The sequence below is a fragment of the Narcine bancroftii genome, chromosome 2 (assembly GCF_036971445.1).
Source record: "Narcine bancroftii isolate sNarBan1 chromosome 2, sNarBan1.hap1, whole genome shotgun sequence".
NCBI lineage: Eukaryota > Metazoa > Chordata > Chondrichthyes > Torpediniformes > Narcinidae > Narcine > Narcine bancroftii.
This window is the reverse complement of record NC_091470.1, coordinates 171,229,859-171,244,297: the sequence shown is the minus strand read 5'-3', so window position 1 is coordinate 171,244,297 and position 14,439 is coordinate 171,229,859. Positions and strand designations below refer to the sequence as shown.

Below are 14,439 nucleotides of genomic sequence, written 5' to 3'. Positions count from 1 at the left end.
AGCTCAGAATCAGGATTTATTGTCCTGAACGAGTCATGAAATTCAGTGTTTTGCGCCAGCATCGTAGAGTGAACATTCATATTATAACCATCTTATGACAGTTCTATATAAAATAATAACAATAACCGGTCACGAAAAGTGAGGCCGTGTCTTTGGTTTATTGATTATTCAGGGATGTGATGGCAGCGGGGAAGAAACTGTCCTTGTGCCGCTGAGAGCTCGTCTTTAGGCTCCTGTACCTTTTCGCCGACGGTAGTAGAGTGAGGAGGTCATGGCTTGGGTTGTGGGGATCTTCGAGGATAGAGGCTGTTTTTTTAAGACATCGCCTCATGTAGGTGTCCTCGATGGAATGAAGTCTGGTCGCAGGCCAAGTTAACAACTCTCTAGAGTTCATTCTTGTCCTGAGAGTTGGCACCTCCATACCATGAGCTGATCCTCAAACCTACAACCATCAAGATGCAATGCACAGTGAATGAAGTCCAGTCACATTTATTTGTCTTTTATACCAAGCATTGTATGGTAAAGACGAGATAGCATTTTTACAGGACCACTGTGCAGATTTACATAGATACACTTAAAATAGAAGTTAAAATATTAACACATTTACAGTTAAAGTCCACAGTACATTATCCACATATGTTCTGGGAATTCAGAGCCTCATGGCTTGGGGGGGAGGGAGGAAATTGTTGCTAATTCTGGACACAAGAGCCCAAATACTACGGCACCTCCTACCAGATGCCAGTTGACATGAGGGGCGTGTGAAATCCTTCACAATGTTTATTGCTTTCCGTCTGGATCGTGTATTGCAGATGTCCATCATGGTAAGAAGAGCCCCCAATGATCTTTTCCACTGACTTCCCTATCCTCTGCAGGCTCTTATAATCTGAGGTGGTACAGCTTCCAAACCAGGAAGTGATACAATTGCTCAAAATATTCTCAGTGCATCCTCTGTAGAATGCAGTGAGGATGGAGGGTGGGAAATGAACTTTCCTTAGCCTTTGCAGGAAGTAGAGCTGCTGCTGGGATTCTTGGCTATGGAGTTGATGTTAAGGGACCAGGTGAGATTATCTGCCAAGCGCACACCAAGGAACTTGATACTCTTGACGACTTTAATGGTAGAGACGTCACTGGTCAGCGGAAGTGAACCCCCCCCCCCCCCCCCCCCCGGGCCCTCCTGAAGTTGACAACCACCTCTTCTGTTTAATTAACGTTCAGATGCAGGTTGTTGGCTCTGCACCAGTCCGTTAGTGACTCCACTTCATCTCTATACACTGACATCATTCTTACTAATAAGGCCCACCACAGCCGTGTCATCAGCGAACTTGATGTGGTTCGAGCTGGGTTTTGCTGTACAGTCCTGAGTCAGCAGAGTGAACAGCCCTGCCCCACCGCACTCCATGCTCAGTGTGATGGACTTGGAAGTGCTGTTTCCAATCCAGACTGTCTGAGGTCTCCCCTATGGGAAGTCAAGAATTCATTGCAGAGGGAGGTGTTTAGACCCAGCAGGCTCAGCTTCCCTATCAGGTACTAGGATATGATTGTGTTGAATGCCGAACATGCGCGTCCTTATTTTACAGGTGGGTGAGGGGTAGATGAAGGGCAGTGGCAATGGCATCACCCATAGAGCAGTTCGACCTATATGCAAACTGCAGGGTGTCCAGTTGCAGGGGCACCAGATGCTTGATATGCCCCATGACACACTGCTTGAAGCATTTCATGACGTTAGATGTGAGTGCGACAAGGCAGTCGTCATTGAGGCAGGACACTGACGACTTCTTCGGCACAGGGACAATGGTGACGACTTTGAAGCACGTTGGGACCACGGAGCTTCTCAGGGAAATGTTAAAGATGTTGGTGAGAACATCTGCCAGCTGAGCCGCAAATCCCTGAGCATTCTGCTAGGAATGTTATCCAGTCCAGCAGCTTTCCGTGGGTTGATCTTGCCTAACCCTCTCCTCACATCGGCTAATGTAAGACACAGCACCTGATCATTTGGAGGAGAGGTGGTCTTCATTGCTGCCACGTCATTATTTTTGCCTTAATGAGTGCACTTGTAACAACACACAAAATAAGTTCAAAATAATATGACGTGGAGCAGTTTCTCTCTCCAGTTTCTCTGTTCTGCAATAGTCAGATATTTGTATCTTTTCAGTTCTAACTTTCCAAGATGCTTTAGTTCTAAATAGTTTACTACTGACATCAGTACCTTTAGGAATCGAGGTCTTAAGTTCTGGGATTCATTTCTCTTTGCCATCTTCAAGGCACTCCTTAGAGTCATCAGCCTATATATCTTTGATTTTCAATATGCTTATGAGGTGGTTTGGCATTTTCAAATTGCAAATTTTATATGACCATAATTAATGTCGTTGCTGCACCTCCAAAAGTGGTTTTATGCAAGTAATCATTCCTTCTCCTGTGAAATTGTATCACACGAGCAGCAATTTGGCAAGAACACCGTTGACTTCATGCTTTTCAATAGGTAGATTGCATTAATCACTAATGTTGCTGTTTCTCTCTAATTCCATTTCAATTTGCCCACAGATGGAACTGTTTCACTGATTATGCTATAGCTTTGTCCCTCCGCTCTGTTCTGACCCACCTGGTCATCAGCATTTAATATGATCATTCCTCAAAGGCTTGTGGAAAAGCTGTCCTTGCTGGGACTCAATGTCCCTCTCTTAAGTGGATGCATAGTTTTTCTGGGTTGGCAATAGAATGTGGATCACCATCCCGCTGAGCATGGATCAATTCAGCCGTGCACTTGCCCTCTTCTGTTCACACTATTGGCCCACAACTGCATCACCAGACCCAGATCCAACGGATTCATCATTTGTAGATTACACAACAGTAGTTGGCCTCCTCAGCAACAATGATGAGTAGCACTTGCAGAGAGAAGGTATAAAATGGTGCAAGACTACCAATGTTGGTCAGGGACAACCACCCTCCACTGCACATTAATTGCTTGGTAATGTAGAGAGCACCAATTTCTTGGGGTCCACTTAAGAAGTGACCTACCCTGGACACACAACATCTCCTTACCTGTCAAGAAGACACAACAGCGACTGCATTTCCTGAGAAGACTGAGGCGGACAAAGCTACTGCCCATTATCCTGTCAACTTTCTACAGGAGCTTTATGGAGAGCATCTTGGCAGGCTGCACCACAGTTGCTATAGAGCACTGGATCGGACCATAAAAGCAGCAGAAAGGATCATTTGGGTCTGCCTCCCCTTCATCAAAGTGATCTACTGGGATCATTGTCTGAAGAGGGCTCACAAAATCATTGTTCCCCCCCTCTGCCCCCCCCCCCCCCATCCAGCATCTTCCAGCTACCCCCATCAGGAAAGAGATACAGAACTATCAGAGCTCGAGCCACCAAGCTGAGAAACAGCTCCTTCCCATGAGCAGTAAGACTGATGAACGACTGAACTCTCATACAAACACTCCAAGGCTCCATTATCTATTTAACAATTTTTTAAATTTTTATATATGCATTCCATATGTATCTTTGTCTTTATGTATGTTATGTCTGTATATGTTTGCGTGTTTTTGCACCAAGGACTGGAGAATGCTGTTTTGTCAGGTTGTACTTGTACAATTGGATGATATTAAACTTGAACTTGAAATTAATTGTGAATGTGTAGCTTGGAATTCTCTTTTTCCATGGGAGTAGTTCCATGACTTTGAGGATAGTGGCAATTTGAGAAAAGATCACCCTTTCAGAATAATTATGAAACCGAATAATTGCTGGCCTGGTCGTGTCATTGAGATTGATACATCCCATGAACAAATGAAAAGCACTACATGAATCCCATGGAGTTACAATTTGCATGCTCACTGCCTTTAAAAAAAAAAATGATGTAGAATAGTTTGATGACATGTGGAGATCAAAATTTATTTTCCATTTCTATTTTGATCATTTCAAGATTCAGATTGGAAAAACTGATTCATATAGTGACTGATTTTGCCAGGACCCAATCAAGCAGCTCCCCAGAAGTCGAAGAATAACACAAAATTTTCAGGCACTAATATGTTATCATTTTTAATCATTATTTTGAGCTGCTTTCTTCTGCAGCCATCTTGTGTATAGCCCAGAGCTCTGTCACCTCAGGGACTTGACATTCTTCAGTATTTTCAATCCTAAAGTACCGAATGCATTTTATTTCCCTCAAGCAATCTTAGTGTATGGCATATCTGATAGATTTCATTAAATTTAAGGATTAGTTCAGAATTCATTTATTTCCAATATTAAACTGATAAGACATTTGTACCAAAAGTCTGTAGACAAATATTTTTAAGTTACCCTCTGCCTAGTGTTATTGGTTTTTGACTACTCTTTCACATGTATTTGTTCATATTCTTGGTCAAATTGATTTGGGAATATGGGATTAGTGTAGGATAACAGTAAACGACTGATGGCACAGACTTAGTGAGCCGCTGGTTTTCACATTTTATCTCTTTAACATTCTCACCTATATTGGACTATTTACAAAGGAAGAAATTAAGCTATCAAACTTTAAATAAAATAACTGAGCAGTCTGTTTTTAAATGCGAGAGCTCTTGAGGTAAATATCCTACCGTAAAGCTGGAGAAATTACTTTATTTATGTTGCAAGATATCTCTTTGTATTTCAGAATAAGGAAGGTTTAGAAAATTTTTTTTGAAAATGTAAAATTTTAATTATTTAATTTTTCTTCTTCAGATTAGAATCTGTGACCCAAATCAAGGAGGGAAAGACATCACTGAAGAAATAATGTCAGGAGGGGGTGGAAGCAGAAACTCTACACCACCTGTTGGAAGGCCAAGCACTACACCCACTCCACCTCAGGTAGTTAGAAAATCTCTGACATCAACATCATGAAAAGAAAATCAAAGTAGATTGTTCAACATGAGTAATTCTATTGAATTTTTGGTTTGATCTATTTTGCATAATTCTAGCCTATGTATGAATAGGGAACCTTCACCAAAATAGTTAAAGTTAATTTAGCGATACAATACGTTTCCGATTACTCAAAATGCTTGGACCCAAACCATCTCGGTTATCCAGATTTTACGGATAATCAAGAAATTTCCTTAAGCAGCCCAGTAGTATCGGCAGAATAGTTGTAGTGGTCTTCACCCGACACCTCCCCACCGCAGTCCCTGATCCCCGACACCACCCCACCGCCATAGCCGATCCTGTCCGGGAGCCTGAGGCTCCCACTCCTGCCGGGAGCCTGAGGTCTCACTTCACCTATAAGTGATAGGAGATTCCACCTACAGTCCTAGGGATTGTCCTCCTTCAGAATTCCAGCGACCCCGCCAGAAGGATATTGACAGAGGGACTGGCTCGGCTGAGCGGGAAGAGAGGACGGCTCGAGCGAGTGGGGAGAGAGGGCAGCTCGGGGGAGCAGGAGGTGGGCACACTGTAATGCTGCAAATCGAAGATGCCTCTCCTCTTATAGTCGGAGTGAAGGATCCCTTCCACCTCGATACACAAACACATCCTCTCACAAGGTCTGTAGACATATTGCCCCATACAAACCGCAGAAGGACTTGCAGCAACCAACCCATGACAGCATCTTCAAATGCAGTAGTAGCACTGCCATCCCCCCCACACCCCCACCCCATTTCATGCCATGAGCTCTGTTGTTACCAAATTGGTGCTAACAACACATCAGAGCCTCACTTGAATGGATTAAAAAAAAATCAACTTTTGACATCTTGATTCAACCGAGAAAAAAAACTTCAGATATTCGAAAATTTCACTAGAACAATTTTCAGATAATCGGAAACATACTGTACTTTGAAATGCCTGGTTCAGAGCTTTATTAGGGCACAATCAAAAGAGGTATTAAAGTCCTTCTGTCAAAGCATGTTTAACCACTTGGATAACTTGAAATGGAAAGCATGGTTTCTTTTAAGGAACAGCTACACACTGTCATAAATAGGTGAGAATTTATTTTCTGAATGTATTGCAGGGTCATCTTCACCCAAATTTATCTTGTCATTCACAATCTGTCTAATTCACAACACTGCTAATTATAGAAAATTGGTTGGCTGTCTGAAAATAGAATAGACAAACCCAAAATATACATTGTGTGCTACAGGTATCAGTGCTGGAGCTTCAGTTTTTTTGCCACTGTCATTAATATCAAAGATTTGGTTGAAGGTATGGCTGTTAAATGTGAAATAGCAGGAAGAAATAGAAGTCGTGACGATAAGATAAGGATACTACAAATGGATTTGAGTAAGGTAAAGGGATTATGGGATTTTTAAAAATTGTGTAATCAGGGCAGTCACAAAGAAAGAAATTACTTCAAGTGCCGTTAAGACTGCTGCTAAAGTATTAAAGAAGTGATTTATCATTTTTGACCACCAGGATTCACCAAACCCTGAGGCTGATTTCACCAAAATTAGGAAAGCTAACAGAATGTCATTGTGCTTTGCAGTTAATTCTACATAAAGACAGGGAGAATATAAACTTTAAATTTAATTTAGACATACAACATGGTAACAAGTCCTTTTGGCTTACAAGACTGTGCCACCAAATTACATCCAATTTAGAAGGGTGGGAGGAAACAGGAGCCTGCAGGGGAAAACCCAAGCAGACCAAGGAGAACATACAAACTCCTTATAAACAGTGCGGGATTCGAACCACAGTCCCGAGCTCTGGCAATAACAGTATGGTGCTAACTACTACGCCAACTTTGCTGCCCTAATATAGTTGTGCTGAGTTTTGGATTTGATGAGATTACATCTTTTTATGAAAGAATGTTATTGCGTTGGAAATGTACAGATATGATGAACGTAAAAGTAGAGGGAATTGATTAGGGAAAACATAACAATGGGGCTATCTTGAAGGGATTGTTCAATAAGACTATGTGGGTAGAAAAGAAAGAGACAGTTACTTTGCTGGGGTTGTATTATAGACTTCCTAATAGTCAGCAAGAAATAGAGAAAGACCTACAGTATGTTGGCAAATCACAGGGAGGTGTGAGTGATAAGGTTACAATGGGGGGGAATTTTAATTTTAGTGAAATTCACAGGAATTGCAAAGAACAATGGACTTTTCTGTCCTGTGTATCTCTTATTACTGATGACTTCGTACTGAGAATGTTTACCAAAATGGGCGAGCTGCCAGAATTGGAACATTTTGACATGCGAGGCTTGCCTCTATTGGAGTTTTGAAGAGTTGAAAGGAGACTTGATATAAACACGAGACCCTGAGTAGTCTTGACAGGGAGGATGTTTCCTCATGCGAGAGGATCAGGAACTAGAGGTCATGTTGAAAAATAAAATGAGACTTTTGAATGGGTTGTGGAAAGTTCTTCTTTTAATAAAAAAAACTATAAATTCTGGAAACCTAAAATAAAACTGCTGAAAATAATAAGTATCTATGGGTAGAGAAACAGTTAATGTTCTGTTCAAAAACCCTTCAATTTTTTTTAGACTGAGGTAGATTGGTTTTTGATGAACAAGAGGGTTAACAGTTACTGTGGAAAGTTGGGATAACAAAATTGAGGTCAAGATTATGTCAGCCATGATTGGAGAGTAAGCTTGAGGGTTTCAATGGCCTCGTCCTGCTCTTGATTCTGATGTTCAACAATCCTCAGCAGCTGTATCCTCTCATCTACAGCTAAGCCTCTCATCAAATGTCACTGCTAATTTCTACTCACATTGAAATGAAATGATTCCCTAGCAAACTGCTGCATCACTTCCTTCCAGCATGCCTACATTGCTTTTGTTTAGCATTGACGTAATAGAGCACTAAATCAGCTTATATTTCCCTCGTGCTCACAATGTCTATGAATCAAAGTTCAAGTTTATTGTCAGCGTGCATACATGACATCACATACAACCCTGAGATTGTGGTTCAGGCAGAATTTCTAATTACTGCTAACTGTAAACTGTACTCCAAGAAAGAAATAATTGTAATCAAACTGTCCAAATGCAGACATACAAATGAACAATATATAACTGAGCAAAATACAACTCCTTAAATGCATCTCTGAATGAGTCTATTGTTCAAGAGTTTAATAGTTGAGATGTAGCGACTACTCGTGAACCTGGCGTTTATACCGCTTTCCTGATGACAGCAGCGAGAACTGATCATTCCCTGAGTGGTGTGGATCCTTGATAATTGCTGCTGCTCTCTGACATTAATATGCCCCCATACCAGTCCATGATGCAACCAAGTCAGCACACTTTCTATTACACATCCTCAAGTTTGCCAAGGTTTCTGATGACATACTGAACCTTCACCAAAGCAGAGATCCTGACGTGCATTCTTCACAGCGGCATTAATATGGTGGATTCAGGACAGGTACTCCGCATTGGTGAGCTAAAGGAATTTAAAGTTGCTGATCCCCTCTACTTCTAATCCTGCAGCAAACCCAAGCCAGCCAGCCAAAGACCCAACATTGCTTCAGTAATAAGTAATGCTTCAGTATGCACTTTCTTGCAATTCTTGGTTATTCTATTGATAAATTCGCTGAAGATGACCACATATGTTTTGGCTGGTTTTCTGAAATGTGGTGTGTGTTGTTTGATTGGCTGATTTAGTGGATGCTGAGGTGCTGACAAAAGGAGTATTGCGGCCAAATCTTTAACATAAACATTTGAAAAAGAAAATTGATGCAGATAATCCAATATGCCTGGTGTCATGGAGAAACCAAGTTGGCATTCTGGAATAGTCCTATTTGGAATATTGTGACAAGCCCAGATTGAAGGGTTACATAATGGATGCAGATGACCTTCCATTTTTAGTTTCAAAGTCAACAAAATTGAGAGGTTAAAAGACTGTTCATTCAACGCTGTCATCCTTCAGGCCAGAGCAATCAAGTTAAAAGTTAGGAGGTAATGTCCAAAGTACAAAGGAGTTCAGTCTTAGAGGGAATACTCACTATCAACTACAAAGCTATTTTACCTTTTCAGCTAATTGTTAAGCTACTGGAACTGATTACATCAGCTGCATTGTTTTTAATTATTACACTGAGATTTAAAGTGAAATGTGAAGATTTGCTGAAATGAAACTGAAATGTATACTTGTACATCTTGTTTGAAGTGTTGTCTGTGCTTGATGTGGCATTGAACATTAAATATTTGTTTGTCTTCAATGTTCCCATTCAATTACAGTTGCGTGAAGCCTTTTTTTTAAAAAGTACTTTATTAGGTAAATTAGAGCACAATTTTAAAAAAAAGTTAGTTATGTACATGAAATTTGACGGCACAAATGGTCGTGGAAGTAATATATAGTTGGGTAGACCTCCGTGGAATTTAATACATTCAGTGTTCATTATTTAGAGGCCAGCAGCTGTTTTTCAGTTGCCCACCACAATTTTTAAATTCTGTATTGATTTGCCTGTAGTTGCAACCAAACTTAAACTGCAAGTTTATCCCTCTGCAACCAAACTTAAACCGCAAGTTTATCCATCCGCAACCAAACTTAAACTGCAAGTTTATCCCTCCGCAACCAAACTTAAACTGCAAGTTTATCCCTCCGCAACCAAACTGCGTGTTTATACTCCGCAATCAAACTTAAACTGCAAGTTTATCCCTCCGCAACCAAACTTAAACTGCAAGTGTATCCCTTCGCAACCAAACTTAAACTGCAAGTGTATCCCTCCGCAACCAAACTTAAACTGCAAGTTTATCCCTCCGCAACCAAATTTAAACTGCGCGTTTATCCTCCGCAATCAAACTTAAACTGCAAGTTCATCCCTCCGCAACCTAACTTAAACTGCAAGTTTATCCTTCCACAACCAAACTTAAACTGCAAGTTTATCCCTCCGCAACCTAACTTAAACTGCAAGTTTATCCCTCCGCAACCTAACTTAAACTGCAAGTTTATCCCTCCGCAACCAAACTTAAACTGCAAGTTTATCCCTCCGCAACCAAACTTAAACTGCAAGTGTATCCATCCGCAACCAAACTTAAACTGCAAATGTATCCATCCGCAACCAAACTTAAACTGCGCGTTTATCCTCCGCAATCAAACTTAAACTGCAAGTTTATCCCACCGCAACCAAATTTAAACTGCAAGTTTATCCTCCACAATCAAACTTAAACTGCAAGTTTATCCCTCCGCAACCAAACTTAAACTGCAAGTTTATCCCTCCGCAACCAAACTTAAACTGCAAGTGTATCCCTCCGCAACCAAACTTAAACTGCAAGTGTATCCCTCCGCAACCAAACTTAAACTGCAAGTGTATCCCTCCGCAACCAAACTCAAACTGCAAGTTTATCCCTCCGCAACCAAATTTAAACTGCGCGTTTATCCTCCGCAATCAAACTTAAACTGCAAGTTTATCCCTCCGCAACCTAACTTAAACTGCAAGTTTATCCCTCCGCAACCTAACTTAAACTGCAAGTGTATCCCTCCGCAACCAAACTCAAACTGCAAGTTTATCCCTCCGCAACCAAATTTAAACTGCGCGTTTATCCTCCGCAATCAAACTTAAACTGCAAGTTTATCCCTCCGCAACCTAACTTAAACTGCAAGTTTATCCCTCCACAACCAAACATAAACTGCAAGTTTATCCCTCCGCAACCTAACTTAAACTGCAAGTTTATCCCTCCGCAACCAAATTTAAACTGCGCGTTTATCCTCCGCAATCAAACTTAAACTGCAAGTTTATCCCTCCGCAACCTAACTTAAACTGCAAGTTTATCCCTCCGCAACCTAACTTAAACTGCAAGTTTATTCCTCCGCACCTAACTTAAACTGCAAGTTTATCCCTCCGCAACCTAACTTAAACTGCAAGTTTATCCATCCGCAACCAAACTTAAACTGCAAGTGTATCCCTCCGCAACCAAACTTAAACTGCAAGTTTATCCCTCCGCAACCAAATTTAAACTGCGCGTTTATCCTCCGCAATCAAACTTAAACTGCAAGTTTATCCCTCCGCAACCTAACTTAAACTGCAAGTTTATCCCTCCGCAACCTAACTTAAACTGCAAGTGTATCCCTCCGCAACCAAACTCAAACTGCAAGTTTATCCCTCCGCAACCAAATTTAAACTGCGCGTTTATCCTCCGCAATCAAACTTAAACTGCAAGTTTATCCCTCCGCAACCTAACTTAAACTGCAAGTTTATCCCTCCACAACCAAACATAAACTGCAAGTTTATCCCTCCGCAACCTAACTTAAACTGCAAGTTTATCCCTCCGCAACCAAATTTAAACTGCGCGTTTATCCACCGCAATCAAACTTAAACTGCAAGTTTATCCCTCCGCAACCTAACTTAAACTGCAAGTTTATCCCTCCGCAACAAAACTTAAACTGAAAGTTTATCCCTCCGCAACCAAACTTAAACTGCAAGTTTATCCCTCCGCAACCTAACTTAAACTGCAAGTTTATCCCTCCGCAACCTAACTTAAACTGCAAGTTTATTCCTCCGCACCTAACTTAAACTGCAAGTTTATCCCTCCGCAACCTAACTTAAACTGCAAGTTTATCCATCCGCAACCAAACTTAAACTGCAAGTGTATCCCTCCGCAACCAAACTTAAACTGCAAGTTTATCCCTCCGCAACCAAATTTAAACTGCGCGTTTATCCTCCGCAATCAAACTTAAACTGCAAGTTTATCCCTCCGCAACCTAACTTAAACTGCAAGTTTATCCCTCCACAATCAAACATAAACTGCAAGTTTATCCCTCCGCAACCTAATTTAAACTGCAAGTTTATCCCTCCGCAACCTAACTTAAACTGCAAGTTTATCCTCCGCAATCAAACTTAAACTGCAAGTTTATCCCTCCGCAACCTAACTTAAACTGCAAGTTTATCCCTCCGCAACCTAACTTAAACTGCAAGTTTATCCCTCCGCAACCAAACTTAAACTGCAAGTGTATCCCTCCGCAACCTAACTTAAACTGCAAGTTTATCCATCCGCAACCAAACTTAAACTGCAAGTGTATCCCTCCGCAACCAAACTTAAACTGCAAGTTTATCCCTCCGCAACCAAATTTAAACTGCGCGTTTATCCTCCGCAATCAAACTTAAACTGCAAGTTTATCCCTCTGCAACCTAACTTAAACTGCAAGTTTATCCCTCCGCAACCTAACTTAAACTGCAAGTTTATCCCTCCGCAACCTAAATTAAACTGCAAGTTTATCCCTCCGCAACCTAACTTAAACTGCAAGTTTATCCCTCCGCAACCAAACTTAAACTGCAAGTGTATCCATCCGCAACCAAACTTAAACTGCAAGTTTATCCCTCCGCAACCAAACTTAAACTGCAAGTTTATCCCTCTGCAACCTAACTTAAACTGCAAGTTTATCCCTCCGCAACCTAACTTAAACTGCAAGTTTATCCCTCCGCAACCTAACTTAAACTGCAAGTTTATCCCTCCGCAACCTAACTTAAACTGCAAGTTTATCCCTCCGCAACCAAACTTAAACTGCAAGTTTATCCCTCCGCAACCAAATTTAAACTGCGCGTTTATCCTCCGCAATCAAACTTAAACTGCAAGTGTATCCCTCTGCAACCTAACTTAAACTGCAAGTTTATCCCTCCACAACCAAACATAAACTGCAAGTTTATCCCTCCGCAACCTAATTTAAACTGCAAGTTTATCCCTCCGCAACCTAACTTAAACTGCAAGTTTATCCTCCGCAATCAAACTTAAACTGCAAGTTTATCCCTCCGCAACCTAACTTAAACTGCAAGTTTATCCCTCCGCAACCTAACTTAAACTGCAAGTTTATCCCTCCGCAACCAAACTTAAACCGCAAGTGTATCCCTCCGCAACCTAACTTAAACTGCAAGTTTATCCATCCGCAACCAAACTTAAACTGCAAGTGTATCCCTCCGCAACCAAACTTAAACTGCAAGTTTATCCCTCCGCAACCAAATTTAAACTGCGCGTTTATCCTCCGCAATCAAACTTAAACTGCAAGTTTATCCCTCTGCAACCTAACTTAAACTGCAAGTTTATCCCTCCGCAACCTAACTTAAACTGCAAGTTTATCCCTCCGCAACCTAAATTAAACTGCAAGTTTATCCCTCCGCAACCTAACTTAAACTGCAAGTTTATCCCTCCGCAACCAAACTTAAACTGCAAGTGTATCCATCCGCAACCAAACTTAAACTGCAAGTTTATCCCTCCGCAACCAAACTTAAACTGCAAGTTTATCCCTCTGCAACCTAACTTAAACTGCAAGTTTATCCCTCCGCAACCTAACTTAAACTGCAAGTTTATCCCTCCGCAACCTAACTTAAACTGCAAGTTTATCCCTCCGCAACCTAACTTAAACTGCAAGTTTATCCCTCCGCAACCAAACTTAAACTGCAAGTTTATCCCTCCGCAACCAAATTTAAACTGCGCGTTTATCCTCCGCAATCAAACTTAAACTGCAAGTTTATCCCTCCGCAACCTAACTTAAACTGCAAGTTTATCCCTCCACAACCAAACTTAAACTGCAAGTTTATCCCTCCGCAACCAAACTTAAACTGCAAGTTTATCCCTCCGCAACCTAACTTAAACTGCAAGTTTATCCCTCCGCAACCTAACTTAAACTGCAAGTTTATCCCTCCGCAACCTAACTTAAACTGCAAGTTTATCCCTCCGCAACCTAACTTAAACTGCAAGTTTATCCCTCCGCAACCTAACTTAAACTGCAAGTTTATCCCTCCGCAACCAAACTTAAACTGCAAGTTTATCCCTCCGCAACCAAACTTAAACTGCAAGTTTATCCCTCCGCAACCTAACTTAAACTGCAAGTTTATCCCTCCGCAACCTAACTTAAACTGCAAGTTTATCTCTCCGCAACCTAACTTAAACTGCAAGTTTATCCCTCCGCAACCAAACTTAAACTGCAAGTGTATCCATCCGCAACCAAACTTAAACTGCAAATGTATCCATCCGCAACCAAACTAAACTGTGTGTTTATCCTCCGCAATCAAACTTAAACTGCAAGTTTATCCCTCCGCAACCAAACTTAAACTGCAAGTTTATTCTCCACAATCAAACTTAAACTGCAAGTGTATCCCTCCGCAACCAAACTTAAACTGCAAGTGTATCCCTCCGCAACCAAACTTAAACTGCAAGTTTATCCCTCCGCAACCAAACTTAAACTGTAAATTTATCCCTCTGCAACCTAATTTAAACTGCAAGTTTATCCCTCCGCAACCTAACTTAAACTGCAAGTTTATCCTCCGCAATCAAACTTAAACTGCAAGTTTATCCCTCCGCAACCTAACTTAAACTGCAAGTTTATCCCTCCGCAACCAAACTTAAACTGCAAGTTTATCCCTCCGCAACCAAACTTAAACTGCAAGTTTATCCCTCCGCAACCTAACTTAAACTGCAAGTTTATCCCTCCGCAACCTAACTTAAACTGCAAGTTTATCCCTCCGCAACCTAACTTAAACTGCAAGTTTATCCCTCCGCAACCTAACTTAAACTGCAAGTTTATCTCTCCGCAACCTAACTTAAACTGCAAGTTTATCCCTCCGCAA

At 41.2% G+C, this 14,439-nt stretch overlaps 1 protein-coding gene across 20 annotated transcripts in view; it reads left to right on the top strand.

Annotated features, from left to right (window-relative positions):
- eif4g3b (eukaryotic translation initiation factor 4 gamma, 3b) overlaps positions 1–14,439 on the top strand; it is a 346,564-nt gene that overhangs the window by 195,542 nt on the left and 136,583 nt on the right. For all 20 annotated transcript variants that reach the window (XM_069919086.1, XM_069919084.1, XM_069919085.1 and 17 more), the window contains one exon: positions 4,701–4,826. In XM_069919086.1, the coding sequence (XP_069775187.1) occupies positions 4,701–4,826 (126 nt within the window). The remainder of the gene's footprint in view (positions 1–4,700; positions 4,827–14,439) is intronic.